Source organism: Falco punctatus (genome assembly GCF_963210335.1).
Source record: "Falco punctatus genome assembly, chromosome: 9".
NCBI classification, from domain to species: domain Eukaryota; kingdom Metazoa; phylum Chordata; class Aves; order Falconiformes; family Falconidae; genus Falco; species Falco punctatus.
This window is the reverse complement of record NC_137589.1, coordinates 35,199,570-35,216,015: the sequence shown is the minus strand read 5'-3', so window position 1 is coordinate 35,216,015 and position 16,446 is coordinate 35,199,570. Positions and strand designations below refer to the sequence as shown.

General features: G+C 43.3%; 2 protein-coding genes across 13 annotated transcripts in view; one reads left to right on the top strand and one right to left on the bottom strand.

The window, feature by feature from the left end:
• TDRD1 (tudor domain containing 1) overlaps positions 1-15,131 on the bottom strand; it is a 33,109-nt gene extending 17,978 nt beyond the window's left edge. Inside the window, exons 1-9 of the mRNA XM_080403351.1 lie at positions 9,626-15,131; positions 7,381-7,451; positions 7,039-7,186; positions 6,513-6,618; positions 5,279-5,339; positions 3,554-3,658; positions 3,008-3,190; positions 2,233-2,379; positions 1,141-1,312 (exon numbers count right to left, since the gene is read on the bottom strand). Of these exons, the coding sequence (XP_080259477.1) occupies positions 1,141-1,312; positions 2,233-2,379; positions 3,008-3,190; positions 3,554-3,658; positions 5,279-5,339; positions 6,513-6,618; positions 7,039-7,186; positions 7,381-7,451; positions 9,626-9,824 (1,192 nt within the window). The 5' untranslated portion in view covers positions 9,825-15,131. The remainder of the gene's footprint in view (positions 1-1,140; positions 1,313-2,232; positions 2,380-3,007; positions 3,191-3,553; positions 3,659-5,278; positions 5,340-6,512; positions 6,619-7,038; positions 7,187-7,380; positions 7,452-9,625) is intronic.
• A 98-nt stretch (positions 15,132-15,229) lies between these two features.
• The window catches only part of CCDC186 (coiled-coil domain containing 186), a 59,232-nt gene continuing 58,015 nt past the window's right edge, over positions 15,230-16,446 (top strand). For 9 of the 12 annotated variants that reach the window (XM_080403354.1, XM_080403363.1, XM_080403353.1 and 6 more), the window contains exon 1: positions 15,230-15,363. The gene's annotated coding sequence lies outside the window, so the exon portion shown is untranslated. Of the gene's footprint in view, positions 15,364-16,073; positions 16,201-16,446 lie in introns of all 12 variants that reach the window. The other 3 variants (XM_080403360.1, XM_080403358.1, XM_080403355.1) reach the window with 3 other exon arrangements.

Below are 16,446 nucleotides of genomic sequence, written 5' to 3'. Positions count from 1 at the left end.
TTCTTAGCTATTACCTATGCTGTTTCTGATGCACAAAAAATTCCAAGCTTTCAGTAGAACTATTTTCAACTGAAAACTTGAATACAGCTGTTTAAGTTGCTTGTAAAGTCTTGGAATAGCTGCATGCAGGAGTTCATTAATGCAATGGTATTTTTGTGATCTTTTCTCCAAGAGGCTGGCAAGTTATATTGCTTTGCCATTAGCATGTTGTAAAGCAATCAAATGTGAAAGTTGAATTTACACAGGACTAAGGTGAACCACCATTTTACAGATTATAGGGACTACAACATTGGAATAAGCTTCAGGAATTTTAGCAAGCTAAGAGCAGCATCAGCCATTTCTTCCTTCAAAGCCTCTGTGGGCTGCACATCAATGAACAGAGTATGTTCTTGTACTATATTGCTCTTGCTCTGCAGCCAGGGGAAAAAAAAAAACCAACAAAACCAAACAAAACAGCCCTCCAAATAATGACACAAGGCACACCTTCCCTGCATTGATCTGGTTCCACAGTCAAAGCCACCCCACCAGCTCAACTGAAAATCTGAATTCAGACTCCTCAAAGGTTGGGTGCTCTGCTTGTCTCTATCCACTGAGGCTCTCTAAGTTAGAAATACAAACATGCTTAAGAGTTCTCCACCTAAATACAACAATACTCAGTGGCTGCACTTTCTTTGGGATACTTTTTTAGTGAGCATATATGAAATATAACAAAAGCTGGTAAAATCTTTAGTGGAACTAGAAACCGATACCATAATTTTTAAAGAGTTAAAAATGCATGAGATAAAAGAAACAACATGGTCCCACAATTTGCATGCATCTAGTGAAAAGGGGAAAATAAACAAGATTATCCAGAAAATGCTGAATTGACTACAATTCTACTGGAAAAGTAACTTCAGTGAAATCTAATGTTGTTAAGCATAACAAGGTATATCAGGTGCAGACATTTTAAAATTACCTCTAAATGGAAAAGAAAATTAAAAAAACAATATAAGAGGCAGGTTGGGAAATTGACAAGAGGGAGGAAAGCAAATTAAAAAACTCCTCTTTTTATTAGGCAGGGGGAGGGAAAGTGAACATGAAAGACTTATCAACTGTGTTTGGGTTTCCCCCCCTCCTTCCCTCATGCTACCAAGTACTTACCAACATCTGGAAAAACAACATCTACAACAAAATTCAACATAATTTCTTCCTGTAGTATGTCAACAACAGTTACTGAACAGTGCTTTCCCGTGAGTTGGGAAGAAAAGCTGGCCATGCCTTCATTCCATCGTTCTTCTTTTGGGTCATAATTAGCCAAGGAACACTTAATGGCCTGGAAAGAATTACAATTAGGACAAGTGGGGATAGGAGGTTGTTTGCCCTATAGAAAAAGCAATTAAATAATTAAGGTCCTCAGAAATGTCATCTTGCATACAGAAGTTAAAGCTGCTGTTAGAATCCCAAGTGCTATCAAGTCAACTAACTTCTTTACAAGAGAGTTAAGAATTAGCACATCAAGTTCAGGCTGTAAACTGTATTTCTTCTGTTTCTCCCACTTCTGTAAGGCATGGTTATGGCACACATCACATCTGACCACAGGTGCATGTCCCATCATGCCCTCAGCAGACACTAAGGGCTTTAAGCCAAGACACAAACTTCTCAAAATCATTTATGGAACCAGCAGAAAGTCATGTAAACAAGCTATGAAAGACTACTCCAAGAGTAGCTAATCATAGCTGTCACTGATTAAAAGAATGCTTCTCTATTCTTCTTAGTTAAACATACTAGCTGAACCCACAGATCAAAGCTAGCCCATCTATTTTGCAATGGTGGACGTTCACATAGTACGGCAATGAACTCAGACCAACAGCTGCCTTTACTCCAAAGTTTGCCCAAACTACAAGTCATTTCTCACTACTGCATGAGACCAGATTAGAGTGCATAGGCAGAATGTTTCCCCTGCTGTTCTCTAGTGTATAAGGGACATGGGGTCCCAACCACTCTGCAGCGTTTTTTTTATCAGCTCAGAACCCAATAATTCTACGATTAGGAAGAAAAATGCCAGGCAGCCTTCCTCACTCCTATGGAAACATTTCAGAAGGTGAATTCAGTGTAGTATAGCTGCTTTTATCCATCACTTTCACTGAACACAAAATACTGTGATAATGACAGTTACACTGAGACATGAGTTACACTTGTTTCAGAGCCATTCATTTAAAACACCTCGGATAGTATTAAGAAAATTGAACTCACACATGGAGGAAACAACAGTTCAATGTCTTTGTGCAGGGCTTTAATCCAGGAGAGAGGAATATATTCTTCATTTCCATAATCTATATAGAATATTAGTGCCTTCTTTTGCAATAGATCCACATCTTTTATCAGTGCTCTGTTCCAGGTCTGTGTAGGAATAAACGATCATCTTAGTAAAAGCACAACATATTTTGCTTTACTTCATCAAGTTTGTTTATCAAGGGAGCTGACCAATCCTGAAGAGACTCAAATGAACACAACTCACTGTAGTGTTGACTGCTGTGAAGATAAAATTCTACTCCTATGGATACTGACTACCATTCAGTAAATCAAGAATCTGCCAACAACAGAGGAAAAGGGGAAGAAATACAGAGAAGGGGTGGGAAGGGAAGCAGGAACTAGATGTAGCTATAGAAATGCAACCAGAAGGTCAGGTAAGAAACGAAGAATAACTTCCTTGATTAAGCTGAGTCACATTCCAACTACAGTAGTTTAAATTTGCTAAGAACACACACAGCCTTCAAGCAACAGCAGGACAAACAGTGCCTACAGGGCTCAAGTACACAAACACAGAAGTAAACTTTTCAGAAGGGGGGGAAAAATAGCAGTACCTTAAATTTGTGTTCCAGATGTTATAAAGATGTTACAACCACAATTCCACCACAACAAACTAACCTCTAATTAGCAGCCTTCATTGGTCAAGCCATAACAGCAGAACATGTAAACCATGATGAGCTCAACATAGAATGGTTGTTTTATAACAATCAGACATTACCTGATCCTGAGAATACCTTGCAACACAGACTTCCCCTTGGATAGCAATATATTGCTCTTGAATAACTGTGTCAGCATAACACTCTTGCAGTTTCAGAGAAAGTTTACTGATTTGGTTTAAAATTTCTGGAGAACTCATCTGTATATAAAATTCACTTTGACTCTTGAACTCTGTTACTGTACCCTAAAGAGAAAAGCCACAGTAGATGATAATTATGCAAGAACAACCTATAGTATATTACTCAGGGCCAGTGTTCATTTCAATAAATACATTTCACCCTACACCTGATTTTGTTCTTTTGTTTTTAGTCTAGCAATAATTAACTGTAGGGAACAAAATCACACATTATTTCTGTGAAGGTAAAAAATCCTTCTCACTTACTCCCCCCGAGCCCTGCTTGCATTTACTCATCTTCATAAGAATAAAGAAATGTTACATGTGAGCAAAATGAGACAAAGTGCTGAGGTTATAGCAGCTATAGATACTTAAAAAAAGCTACAAATGCACCTGACAAAACATTGTAGGATTCTTTCAAAATAAAAGTACCTGTATTTCCATAGCTGGTTTGATCCCTAGAGTCTGGAGATCTGAAAGCATTATTTTCTTCACATGCTTTTCTGTCCCAAGAGACTCCAGAGAAGTTGAATTACCCTGTTTCAAACAGCTACAAGTTATGTTTAAACTGAAGTTGTTCAGCCATAGCTCCTTGTAGTAAACAAGAACTTTTTATCATTTCAAGAAACCTATAAAAAAGTGCTTCTGTGGCCTTCAACAAGAAGTCCTACAGACTTTGTATTACTCTTGAAAACAAAACATCACAGATAAATACTAAACAGACAACAAAAAACAAGTCCTCAAGTCTCACACATTCACCTCATTCTTTTACACCTGTTTTACAGGACAACTCAGCTATATTTCCTCCTTATGATGCTCTCCTGAAGATCAGGAATTGAATTTCACCTGCTTCCTTGCAGCCTTAACACCACAGAGCAGATTACAGCTACTGCTTTAACTGCTGGCATCCATTTTTTGTAAAGCCTAAACATTTACTGTAACCTGCCTGATGCACACCATCTCCATCTGTGACATCCTAAAAACATTTAAAAAATTACCTCCCACAAAGCTTTAGGGAAAACCTCTTTTACATTTGGAGCAACATACCACAGGCTGCACAATGACAAAGATTACTGTTGCAACTGCCAAATTAATTGTTTACTTGCAGCAAAGATCCTTCTAGAAGATTTTCCATAAAAACACATCTCAGTACAATTGCAAAATACATTAAATATTGTTCAATATGCAATATCAGCTCTCTTTCTTCTGCAGAACTTACCTGAGTTTCAGAAGATGAACCAGGGAAAAATAAAACTTTTTTAAAAAATATATCAGCTACAAATTGTTTATTCATATTGTACATCCCTTTAATATCAAGGTCCCTCACTATCACTTTTTCACTTTTATCAGAACACAGTAGCAAATACACACACAGCAGAAACCTAGGAGGACAAACTAACCGAAGTCTCATGACCCGAAATGAAGACTCCTTTCTAAATTCCTTTAAAAAGTTAACCAGATGAAGAGCTACTTCAAAGTGGTGTGTGACAAAGGACTGTTTTCCTGTGCAGTGCAAATGTGAGGCTAGTTGGAAGTAGGCACATTTACTCACTTTCATAAATATCATCCCAAGAAACCCAGAAGACAGCAAAATTATCTCCTACAGAAACATTCATAGGAAGACTACAGGAAACGTTTGGCTGAAAGCAAGATTGAGAGGCTTCAAAACTTACAAAGGAGAACTTTGTCATGTTGGATTCTTGCTACAGCAAACAAACAAAAGCTTGTCTGCATCTGTTACTATACATTACTACACTAAATGTATTTCTCAGATAATTTACAAGGCTCTAAGCATCATTTTATGATCTATGCAGAACACAAGATGACACCAGAATTTTTCTGAATTGGACAAGCTACATCTGTTTCCTTCCTAAAATATTTCTCTAGCAGTACCATACATGTCTTGATTTATTACTTTTGCACAAATACGTTTTTCCATACAAAAAATGAGCTGTCTGACAGTATTGCTAAGGGCTCTGGAAGTAACATAATTTTGAATGCTTCTCCTGTAACTTCTGATTCAAAGCACTGATTTTTCTAAAAGGAGTAGATTATAATCCTTGGAACCTGTTCCTTTCCTGTCCAGGTTTAATTAAGCATACTGCAACTCTGTCACAGGAGATACACTCAAGACATAGTGAAAACTTTATTCTATACCTTAAGATAAACGCCCTTATTGGTTTCAGCAGGTAACTTGCCTCCATTGTTATTACTTACACTGTAATCAAAGAAAAAGATGTTAATTTTGACGAACCAAAGACAGACAAGTAGCATTCATAACACAATTTGCAAGTAGAACAAAAAGGCTATGCTCATAGTATGTGGGTTTTGTCAACCCTTATTCCTCCTCCAAGAAAATGTAGAATGACAAATTTGTTAGTTCTCTGTCACACAGTTTTTCATGATGCCATCATCAATAAATAGTTTTGATTAAAGTGGAGAAGAAATCTTACACTGTTGTTGTGGAGTTCTGGTAACAGTAGTTCTGGAGTTCTGTAATCCCAAGCCAACCTTAAGAACTGTCAAACCGCAAAACCCAAAGTTGCTATTTCAGTTGAATACATAAATAATATCCAGATAACACACATGCCAGGCTGTCCCCATGACCCCCCAGTTCAGTCACTGTAGCAAAACTTGTGGGGAACAAAAAAACCCACGCAAGCCAACAACCAAAAAACCACCCCAAAACTCTCTTGTAAGCTTTGATTATGGACAGCTGCAGATTCACTGAACTGCAATCATCACTCCTTGCAGGAGATTATCAGTTTAAATGCTCAGAGCACCCCTCTAAACTGTTCCAAAGCCAGCCAGTTTGTACTAATGGTGCTTACTTTAATTGAAACAGATTATGGAGTGATCTCTTGAACATCTGAACTGGCATGTCAAAAATTGATAACAAGCAACTAGAGAATGGCCTGGCTGAGCAACTTCTTCTAATTGCAGCTGTGCTCCTCAAAGACCAAATATCCACTAAGTTCACTGAGGCTACAGTTACATTCGTTCCTCTTCAGAGGCTGTTAAATGCAATCCTTTAACCATGGCACAGCTGAAAAACAGAGTCCTCTTTCCTACATCACCAACGTCAGTGACAAAGTCATGTGATAAGCTGGTATTCTTACTGCATGCTCACATAATTCTGACACAGGTAAACATAATGCTTTTGCTTTAAGTCACACTACAGAACACCTTAAGAACCCCAACAGTATCTTTCAAGTCACCCTTCTGAAGCAGCAGAGCTGACTTTTCAGAAAAGTATCAGCTAATGCAGCACTAGCGTAAGAGTAAGCAATGTATTTTACTCAAATAGTGCCTTTACACGGTCATTTAAGTCATATCAGGAGGGATATACTGTCTTTCTGTAAATATTACTTGGCACAACTCTTAAACTTACTTCTGTTTAAGTGGCTCACAAACAACCCTGTGTGCTGCCCAATCTTTTTTCTGACAATCTACACTGCAATAGTGTACTTGCTTGCACTGTGAACACCTGAGGGATCCTAAAAAAAAAAAAAATGGTCAGAGAGAAACTGTATCAGAAAAGAGCTACTAAGATACAGGTATCATGTATTATTAAATATAACTGCTTTACAAGACTGTTCCGCTACGGTTCTAAGCACATACAAATAGGTATTTGTATTCATGTATAACTATCTGACAATACAGCCCCAGACACCCCACATTCCCTTCTATATTTAAGAAGGGGGAAAAAAATCCAAAAAACCCCATTTTTTATTAAGGAGGCGCTCTCTTCTGTTTACCAGTTCCCTAACTCCAACTATGTTCTCAATAGTCACTGTACTTGCATCTGAGAGATAAAAACATACTTCTGTTTTAAGACATTTCTGAGCAAACTTTCTGATCCGGTTTCACTGATAAATACACCAGGCATCACAAACTACAGGACAACAGGCACCTACCAAACAGACTGCAGCAATGGCAGGTCCTCATTTGAGGGGACGAGCTCAACGAGCTGAAGAGACTCTTCTTATATCCAAGAGAGAAAACATTCTGAGGAGAATATCGCCATTTCTTTGGCTTCTCATTAATCAAATCAGAATGCGACAACTGTGGATGGAAAAATAAGTGATTCTTACTAAAAAAAAAGCTGTCCATTAGTACAGAAATATTCTAATATACCAAAATGTGAAAACAAAAAGAGTCAAAACTTCAAATTTGAGAAAAAGCAATATATACTGATAATTACTGCTATCTAGAAATGCTCAGAACACTTGGGGCAATTACAGAGTGCAGTAACTTACAGCATTTCCTTTATCAGCTGCAGCTGTCAACAGCGAATTCCCTCTATCAGTTACGCCTTCCATGGAACCTCCTAGAAGCAGAAGTATTTGCAAAGGGATCTGATTAACAATGCTAATGCATGCCTGTGTTATTGGGTATTTGCAGAAAGACATAAAGCTCTTATCTACTTCTACTGTTCTGCTAGCACAGTATGTTTGAGCAAATGGAGATGCTAGGACCATGACACACTCTGGAAGTCACTTCTTGTTATCACTTTGGTACTATGTTTATTCAAACCTACCATCAGTGGTACTTTCACTGCTCTGTGCTTATCACTCAATGTGAGTCCTAACGTCCTCCATCCATAGGTTTGTTTCAATTAAAATTGTTCAGCAGGAACAAAAAAAATGCATCACAAAACCTCCAATATCCACAGGGCATGAATTCAGAATAGGCAATTTTACAGTAACTGAAAGAGTAGAAGTTTCTTTCAATACTGTTGAACACATAGCCTATGTTAAGAATAAACTTACGCATAGTTTTGTCACATCAGCAAGCATTCAGAAACAAAATATTCTGAAACAAGAGATTTTGACTTTCCAGTGAGTGCCTTACAATCCTTGTGGTCTTCCCAGACAGTTTATTCTTTACCAAGCAACTCTTACAAAAAAAGTCAGCTAAGCCTGCATACCAATACACTAGGAACTCTGCTTTTGTAAGTGGGCAACTCATTAACCTACAAAAAATGTTTCCATTGTAGACTACACATGCCATTCAGAGTTTGTTCCAGTCTGGAGGGTTTATTAAGCCAAGTTCTCCACCAAGCAAACATAAAGCTTACATGGCCTTTTTTCTGCCACCTGGAAGCAAGTTGATCTTGCAAACTTTGCCTAAACTACAGCTCTTGCCTGACATGAAATCAAATTTCATGAACTCTCCACACCCAAGATGACTGCATGTAAAACCACCTCACATCTCATTGAACCAAGTCTTCCCCTGCCCTCCATTTGGAGTAACAGAGAACATGGGTCAGGCAGTACTGAGGCACTGACAAAGGCATGAAATGTTGAAGGAACTCCCAGCTCCCACTGTACGTATCTGTGCCTAATTCCCTAGCTCTCCAATTATCCCGTTTTCTCAATTATCTAAGACATTCCAGCCCACCAAGTTTGGATAATTAGAAGTTAGGTATATTTATAAGCCATACTCATATTGATGGCATTTATCAATAATCAAGCATACACACAATTGCAGAACAAAGATACTTTGTCAAGCTTTGGACAAGGTCTCACTTTTATTGCACTCACGCTGCAGGTAAAACTTTCTGTACCACTTCCACACTTGGCAAAAAATACCTTGTATCGTTTGTTTACAAAATAATGATTTTCAGAAACAGCCTCAAAACAGAGCTTTTCAACAGGAAGTCAGCACCTGTAATTCTGCTGCTCTAACTTCTACCAACAACTCTGTTCTTCACGCCACCACATAGTATGACGAAAGGTGGCTTTAGGCCAGGTAACTACAAAAGCATGGATTTCAAGATTAATTCTGGCAGGCACACAAAGTATTTTTAAGTCATATTCTGAAGCTATGTTTAGGCATCCAGTTTGGAAGGCCAATTCTCTGCTTCTTTAATTTGCACAAAAAATACTTTCTGCGTTAAAGATCTCAACACCACCCCAGATTACACAACAGAAAGTCCTTTAGGAGAGGAACTGATGAGCCAGAGTGGCCGTCACCACCTTGACAGATTCACTGGAGATGTGTCTCTCTGGAGGAGACCTCACCCCAGACCAGTCACCCCTGCACTGAAGCAGCAGCTGCAGCCACCGGTTCCTCACAGCCGGGCACACGGCCACAGCCTGACACCCTGGAATGGGCAGAGCCGGCACCGAGTGGAAAGCGCTGCACCAGGCTTCAGCAAAAGGAACTTCTGGCACCTGCTTTCCAAATATTAACGGGCAATATAATCATTTTAAATACAAAAATACTTTTGCCACATTATATGGGATAAGTCAGATTAAAGTGAACTGGCAAATAAAGCAGGGCAGTCCTTGCATAAACACTGCCTTTAACTCAGCCACAAACGAGCTTTCACAATTCCAACTGTGTGCTACCAGTGCGCACCATTTTCATCGACCCCGAAGAGAAGTAAGCACCCCCACTGCAAGGCCTCCGAACCAGCCCCGCGCCCCCAGCGCCGCTCACCCCGGGGGAACCCCCCGTCCCCGCCACACGGCAGGCCCGGCCCGGCCCGCCCCTTACCGATCCAACGGTGGCAGGAGATGAAGCCGCGACCCTCACGGGGAGCTGTGGCTGCCGCCGCTGCCCTGCCAAGTCCGTCCCGCCCGGCGGGCAGCCCGCCAATGGGGAGGGGCGGGGCGGCGGCACGTGCTGCCCGCCCGCCCGGGGCTGGCGGGAACCGGCGCGGGCTGTGCTGCGGCGCCCCCCGGCCGCCCGCCATCTTACCCTGAGGGGAGCGGCCTGAGGAGCACCGGCACCGCGGGCTCTGGGGCGGCTGCTGCGGCGGGGCTGGCGGCCGGCACCACCTCAGGAGAGCTGCGCCCGTGCCTCCCTGTCCCTGCACCTGAGAGCTACAGCTGTGTGGTTTTCCCTTGAGCTATGGCGTAGTTGGCTAAAGACATGTTAGTCCTGAATTGTGTTACACCCGGCGTTTTGCAAGTGGCTGCTTTTATTTTATTACTCAAAATCTCTACAGGTTTTCTCTCTGTCTTCAGCAAAATGCAGCGGGGAACAGTGGAATGCCCATGGTTGCACTAAATAACCCTTGAGTGCTGTGCCACTCTTTGCGATGCAAAAAGATGAAAGAGTAAGAGTTATAAAGTACTAGCTACAGAGAGCAACGAGTAGCACTTTTTTCAGGAAAACCTATGGGCTATGCTCACAACTCTGGCAGTGCCTGAGCAGCCCGGGGCTTCTCCTGACTTGGCCTCTCGGCGCGTCATGGCAGCAGGCGCCTGTGTGCCAGCCAAATGCTCACGGCTTAGCAGCAGGAAAGGTGTATAGCTGCTTTCTGTAATTTCTCCAACAACATGAAAATCCTCTCAGGACATCAGTTAGACAACCTTGTTGCATACAAATTCAGAAAGTGGTTGTAAGATCTATGCAAGAACGATGAAAGTTGATACATCCTGTTGATTCATTTGCAATTTAAAATATTTGCATTTTGCCTTGCAGCCTAGAAAATGCATGGCTTCATCTCCCATTTCCAGCCTATTCTCTGATTTCATTTGTCCTTTCTCTTCTTTCTTATGCAAGGTGTTTTCCCCTTTTCTAAGTTTTGTTTCCTACCCTCACGGCTCTATTCACACTGGAGAACATCCTTCATTCTCAGCTCTGCTGCAGTTGTGCTGCTACTTAGACATGCTCTCAGGTGTTCCTAGTGCTGTGCAGTTAAACTCTCAGCAAAAATAAATTCTATTTTAGTGCCTACATCCTTGTACTTCTTACTAAAGTGTATAAAATCAGCTATGATTTTATTCTTACAAGTTCTGTGGGGCAGGGAATAATTCTCTCTGCCCACAGAGAAGAAACTGAAGCACAGCTATTTTGCCTTAGTCATTGTGAGCCTGGCTGTGACTGCATGTCCATTCTCAATCTTCTGTGTTTAAGTCTAGGATCCTGCCGGCCAAACTGTTGTTCCCTGCTAAGCATTCTCAAAAGAAAAGGGAACAACACATCAAAGGTTTGCTGAGATTTTTCTAAATGGTTTTGATACTACCTACCAAAGTCAGAGGAAAGTCTTCCTGGCTCCAGTGAATCTCTAGGCCTTAGCTCCAATCTGAGTAGAAACTGACTGTATCGGATGCCACTCTGAAAGCAGGAAGGGAAATTAGGTAGGATTAGGTGAGATTTCAAAAAATCCATCTGCCAAATTGCCCAGCGTTGCATATCAGAGTAGGTGCAGTTGGACATAGGAGGTCGCAGGGAGACAGAGCAATTACGATCATACAGCCTCTGTTACTGCCCTGTACCTTGTTCCTCTGTCCCCAAGGTAAGCTCAATTTTGTGTCTAAGAAGCACTGATACTAGTGAGGCATTAAGAAATACTTCCCTGTCATTCATACCTCTCAAAAAAACCCACAAAACACTAGACTACCTTTGTGACTTAAACTATCTGCATTTCTAGTACATTTAGCTGGCTGGCCATTTCAATCCCCAGGGCCTGCTGAATCAAAACAATGCTGCCAGTCTGAACAGTCCTTTGAAATGACACTAATTAACACTATGCAGGAAGTATATTGACAGGCTGCAATGAAAAGGAAAATCAAGTATCCCACTGGAGACAGAACTTCACCAGCATGTGAACTGGCACAAAGTTTTCCTGAAATTAAAAATTGCAAGGAATGACTGAGCCAGGACAAATGTTGTTTTCATTGGTTTTGTTTTTTAAATGTCAGTCCTTTGAGACTTCCGTGCCTCAGGATACTGCAAGGAAATGACAGCAGTAAAATTAATTCTAAAAAGAGAAAATAACAGGTCTGGCTGCAGCAGTGGATAAGGATAAATGGGAAGGAGTGTCAGAGGTAACTGGGGAGAGTGCTGTTAACATGGAGGCTGATCAGGAGTAACACCACAGGAACTGCAGGAGGTTGATGTGGCTTGCCTGCAATTTTTAGTAACAGCTTTGGGCTTGCCTATATGTAGGCTCTGTAATAACTGTACCAGTGTGTCATTAGCTCTAATTTGTAGCATCTAAGTGCCTAGGAACTAGCTGGGACACCACTGAGCTACATGCTGAACAAAGGACAGTCCAAACAACATACAATGAAAATATTTTTTTCCAGGTGTAACTTAGACCACTCGTATAATCACAGTCACACTTAGGATTTACTGTGCATAGATTACACACACCAGTGGTGGCAAGGGCTTACCACTGGGATGGTGGCTTCAGCAGAGATGCTGTCCCTACCTGACACGTGGAGAGAAGATGGGGCTCCTGGGGCTTTGTGGATGGTGCTCCCTGAAGACACCTGGCAAACTGCATGCTTGGAATAAAATAGTTAGACAATGGAAGTGATTCCTAATGAAGAAAAGAGTAACTCTTTATGTTATCTTGCCATGATCTGAAATGAAGGAATCAAATTGGCCCACGGTAATTATGTTAGACCAGCCTTCTGACAAGTGTAGAGGATGGGACTAAGGCAACGTGGAGCCTGCTCCCAGCTCCTCCTCAGCAGTACCAGCCATGGGCCTCCAGTGCCAGTGATCACAGAGGAGTGTGGGGTGTTCAGGACATCTGCTGTGTCAGCCACCAAATTGTTCTCCCTTAAAGTGGAGTTGCTAATGCTTTTTTTAGTTGAAGGAGAAAGCATAGGATTGTAAGCCCCTTCTGTGGGCAAAGCTATACAAATGCTATGTATAATTAATAAACATCACCTGGAAATCGAGCAATTACATGAACACTTTTATTTTTCTTAGATAATAAAGCATGAGCCAAAAGCCAAACTACAGCCTTTTGAAAATACGGGCCAAATTCTGGTTCTGCCTCTGCAATGCAGAGCTTGTATCTGCAGCAGAAGTCTGTTGTGTGTGGCTGTCTGTATTTCAGATGGTAAGTCTCTCACTCAGAAATTGTCTTCCTCAGCATTTGTACATGAGCATCAGTGCTGGGACTACAGCTGGAGCCCAGTGGAGTACAAAAAAATCCTTTTTACCTGCCTTTAAGGGAGAACTCCATGAACCAGGCTTAATTTTCTTAAACTGATTTCAGTACTGCTGAAAGAAAATGACCAGAATAAAAGATGTAAATCAGCTGAAATTCTGCCAGATCTGGTGGGACATGCTAAGCCACACATGACTAACATCAGTGGGACTGCAGATGAAGTGTACAGCAAAGCAGGAGCATAAATCTTAGGACTGGGGCCAGAGTGCAGTGGCATCTCTGCAGGTGCCTTTAAATAACTAGAGGACCAAATAAGCATTTGCGACTGAAGTGACTGTGTGACAGAGCAGCATGGCTGTGTGAAGTTTGCTGCTCAGCTGCAGAACAGTAACAGGAGTGGCAAAGAAGCATTTCTGAAAGCAAAGCTTAGACTTGGGCTGCATGGCAATTTGCAGGTAAGTGTTGCATGGCACTGTTTTCTGAAAATGGACAATTCTATGCCTGATTTTGTGTATTTGTAGCAATATGGAATGCACAGCATATTACGAGCAAAGCAAGGGCTAGATTTTTGCCTTCAAAATATTATTTAGAGGTTAAAGCTGAGGCCATGGGTTTTCTCTACAACCTACTTTTGTTTATGCTTTCACATAAACAATGTTTTTAAAGACATACGTCTTCATCTGATTCCTTCACTGCTTTAGAGGTGATAGGATATTGTTTAATTATCTGAAGAAGATAATTATCTTTCCCAAAATAATGGGCGTGCAAAGGTTGATAGTTATGATAGTTCTGAATGGTTTGCAGATTGATTTTCTCTAAGATCCCAGTGTTGTTTTTAAGGATCTGTAAAAAGATTGCAAGGGAGCATTTTCTAGGACCACAACATTTGCTTTTGTGGTTCTGAAATTCCAAATACCTGGCAAGAGTAAAGAGAGAAATAACTTGCTCTGAAATAATGCTCCCAATTAATGCTTGCAAGTAAAGTTATGCAGCACATTCTATTTTCAAAGTCATTCAAGGTACGAACTGAAGATACCATTGCTGGGTTTTATAGGTATAAAGCATAAAAGTATGTTTATGCTTTAATATATATGTATGTAAAGTTAAATAAGCCAAAATAAAGGAGCAATATGATCGAACATCAATCATTTAGCTCCACTGTCAGTAGGGGATTGGACTAGATAGGCTCCTGAGGTCCCTCCCAACTCAAATTATTCAGTGGTTTTAACTTGCTTTTCTACTGTTACGTTTTAGAAGTTCCTGCAGGAAAGATGCTAGTGCTTACTTTAGCTGATCCGCTAGAGTAAATGCAACTGTTTTCACGTAACAGCTTGTCTGCAAGGATATTTTTTTCAATTTAGTTTTTGTTAAATAAAATGTCATTTACGTAGTGCTCTGGATTCCAAAAAGCTGTGTTCTACTGAAAAACTGTTGCTCCCAGCATTGAAACTCCCGATTTTTTGATGCCCAGCAAATTTTTCACATTTTTTTTTTTATGCCTTCAGAGTAAGGAATGAAAGCAGGCGTTACCAGAGGCTGGATTGGTTAACGTGTCTGGCTTTATTTACATGGCATGTGGGTGAAGACGCTTTTCTCGTGTATAGGCGTTGGTTCTGGAAAACGAGATCACTTTTACTTAGAGGAGACCCATTAGTCACTACTTGTGCACCCATCCTGCAAAATGGGGAGGGATGCGGGGCCGTCTCAGAGCAGCTGGGAGGCAGTTTGCCCTGTATGGGCGCTTCTCGGGGCCGTGCTCTTGGGTAGCGGCCTGAAATGCCTGACACGAGGCCCCTTGCCCAGAAGGGCTGTATGTTTCAATAAGGAGGAAAATAAAACCCTCGCCGTTGAAATGCTGTTTCTACACGCGCTGTAAATTACGCTCCGTGTGAAATTCAGCAGCTTCAGCGGGGAAGCTGCTTGCACCTTCAGGTGATGCCTCGGCTCGCCCCCTTCAGATGTTGGCGGGCTCTCGGCAGCAGCGCCGGGAGGGGACAGGCGGCGGCGAGGAGGGTGGTGCCGTCCCCGCGGGGCGCTCCGGCGGTGCTCAGACGGCTCTCGGACCCCCTCGGGGCGGAGGTGCTCCAGCCTTCCCGAGCCGCCGGCCCCGGTGCCTGACCGCCCTCACCGTGAACACGCCGGCCTGCCAGGGCCAGACCTTGTCCGGGCCGCCCCCGCCGCTCTCCCGGCACCGCCCACTGCGGGCAGGCCGCCGGGATGGCCGCGCCCCCCGGGCCGCCCCCTCTCCCGGCCCGGAGCGCCGCCTGCCGCCGCCATCTTTGTTGATGTGTCAGCTCGCCGGGACGGCCGCGGCCGGCGGGGTGTACCGCCGCCATGGGGCAGCTGCCGCCATCACTGCCGGCCTCGTAGCGAGCGGGTGAGGGGCCGCGCCGGAGGGCGGGAGGTGCGCGGCTGCCCGCTGCCGCCCGGCGACCCTCGACCCCGCGGGCGCTGCCGGGCTCCCTGAGGGGGGCGGCGCGGGGGCACCCGCGGCCGCGGGGGCCGGGCGGGACGGCTGGGCGCTGCCCGGCGGGCTCGGGAGGGGGTGGCGGTGCCGGTGCAGGGTAAGCCGCTTCGGCCGCCCCCCGCGACGTGCCGGGGGCAGCGGCCGGTAAACCCTGGGGGGGCCGTGGCCGCCCAGGGGCCGCGGGGGCGGGGGCAATTGCCTCCGGTGCCCTGCCGGCGAGGTGGGCGCTGCGAGGGGCTGTGCGTGTGCGGGGGGGGGCACCGGGCTGGCGGTCGCGGCGGGTCTGTGGGTGAGGCTTGGGGTCTGCAGGGAGGAGAGGGGCGAGGTGACATCAGGTCCCGGGGTGGGGGGCAAAGTCCTCCCTTAGCAGTGCCTTCTGAGTCGGGACCTCCCGAGCAGGTAGCTCTAGCTCCTGCCCTGGCTCGTAGTCTCTTTGTTTCTTGACAGCTTTCTTCTCCACGTTATTAATTAGATGTTCCAGTTTCATTGGTTGTGTGTTGATTTCACTATATGGTTAAATAATTAGATAAGAAAACCCAGCTACTGTTAGACCAGTACGAGGGTTATTTTTTAGAGCTGTCCGCACTGTTGTTGTAGGGTACGTGTCCTTGTTTTTGCAGATGGTATTTGCAAAAGCTGCTTGCCCTCCTAGGTTGGAAAGGAGGAAGCTTTACTGCAACTTCAGGGAGATGATTATGATGTAGGCTTGCAGATTTTGGCTCTTGTCCTGGAAAATCGTCTGCACAGGTGAGTCTGGTATGTGTGTACTTCTAGGGAGACTGTGCAGACCAGGAGAGGATCTCTTGCAGAATGGAAATCTGTGTGTAAGATGAGAAGTAGGGTAGTCTGGCTTTATTGTTGGATTACTTTATCTTATTCTAAAACTGCTTTTCAGAAGTTAAAACGTTGCAAGCAGAATACACTAAAAACCCCATGTGACCAGTGTCCCAGTGTGTTTTGTTGTGTAAGATTTTTGAAGCAGTATGAGCCATG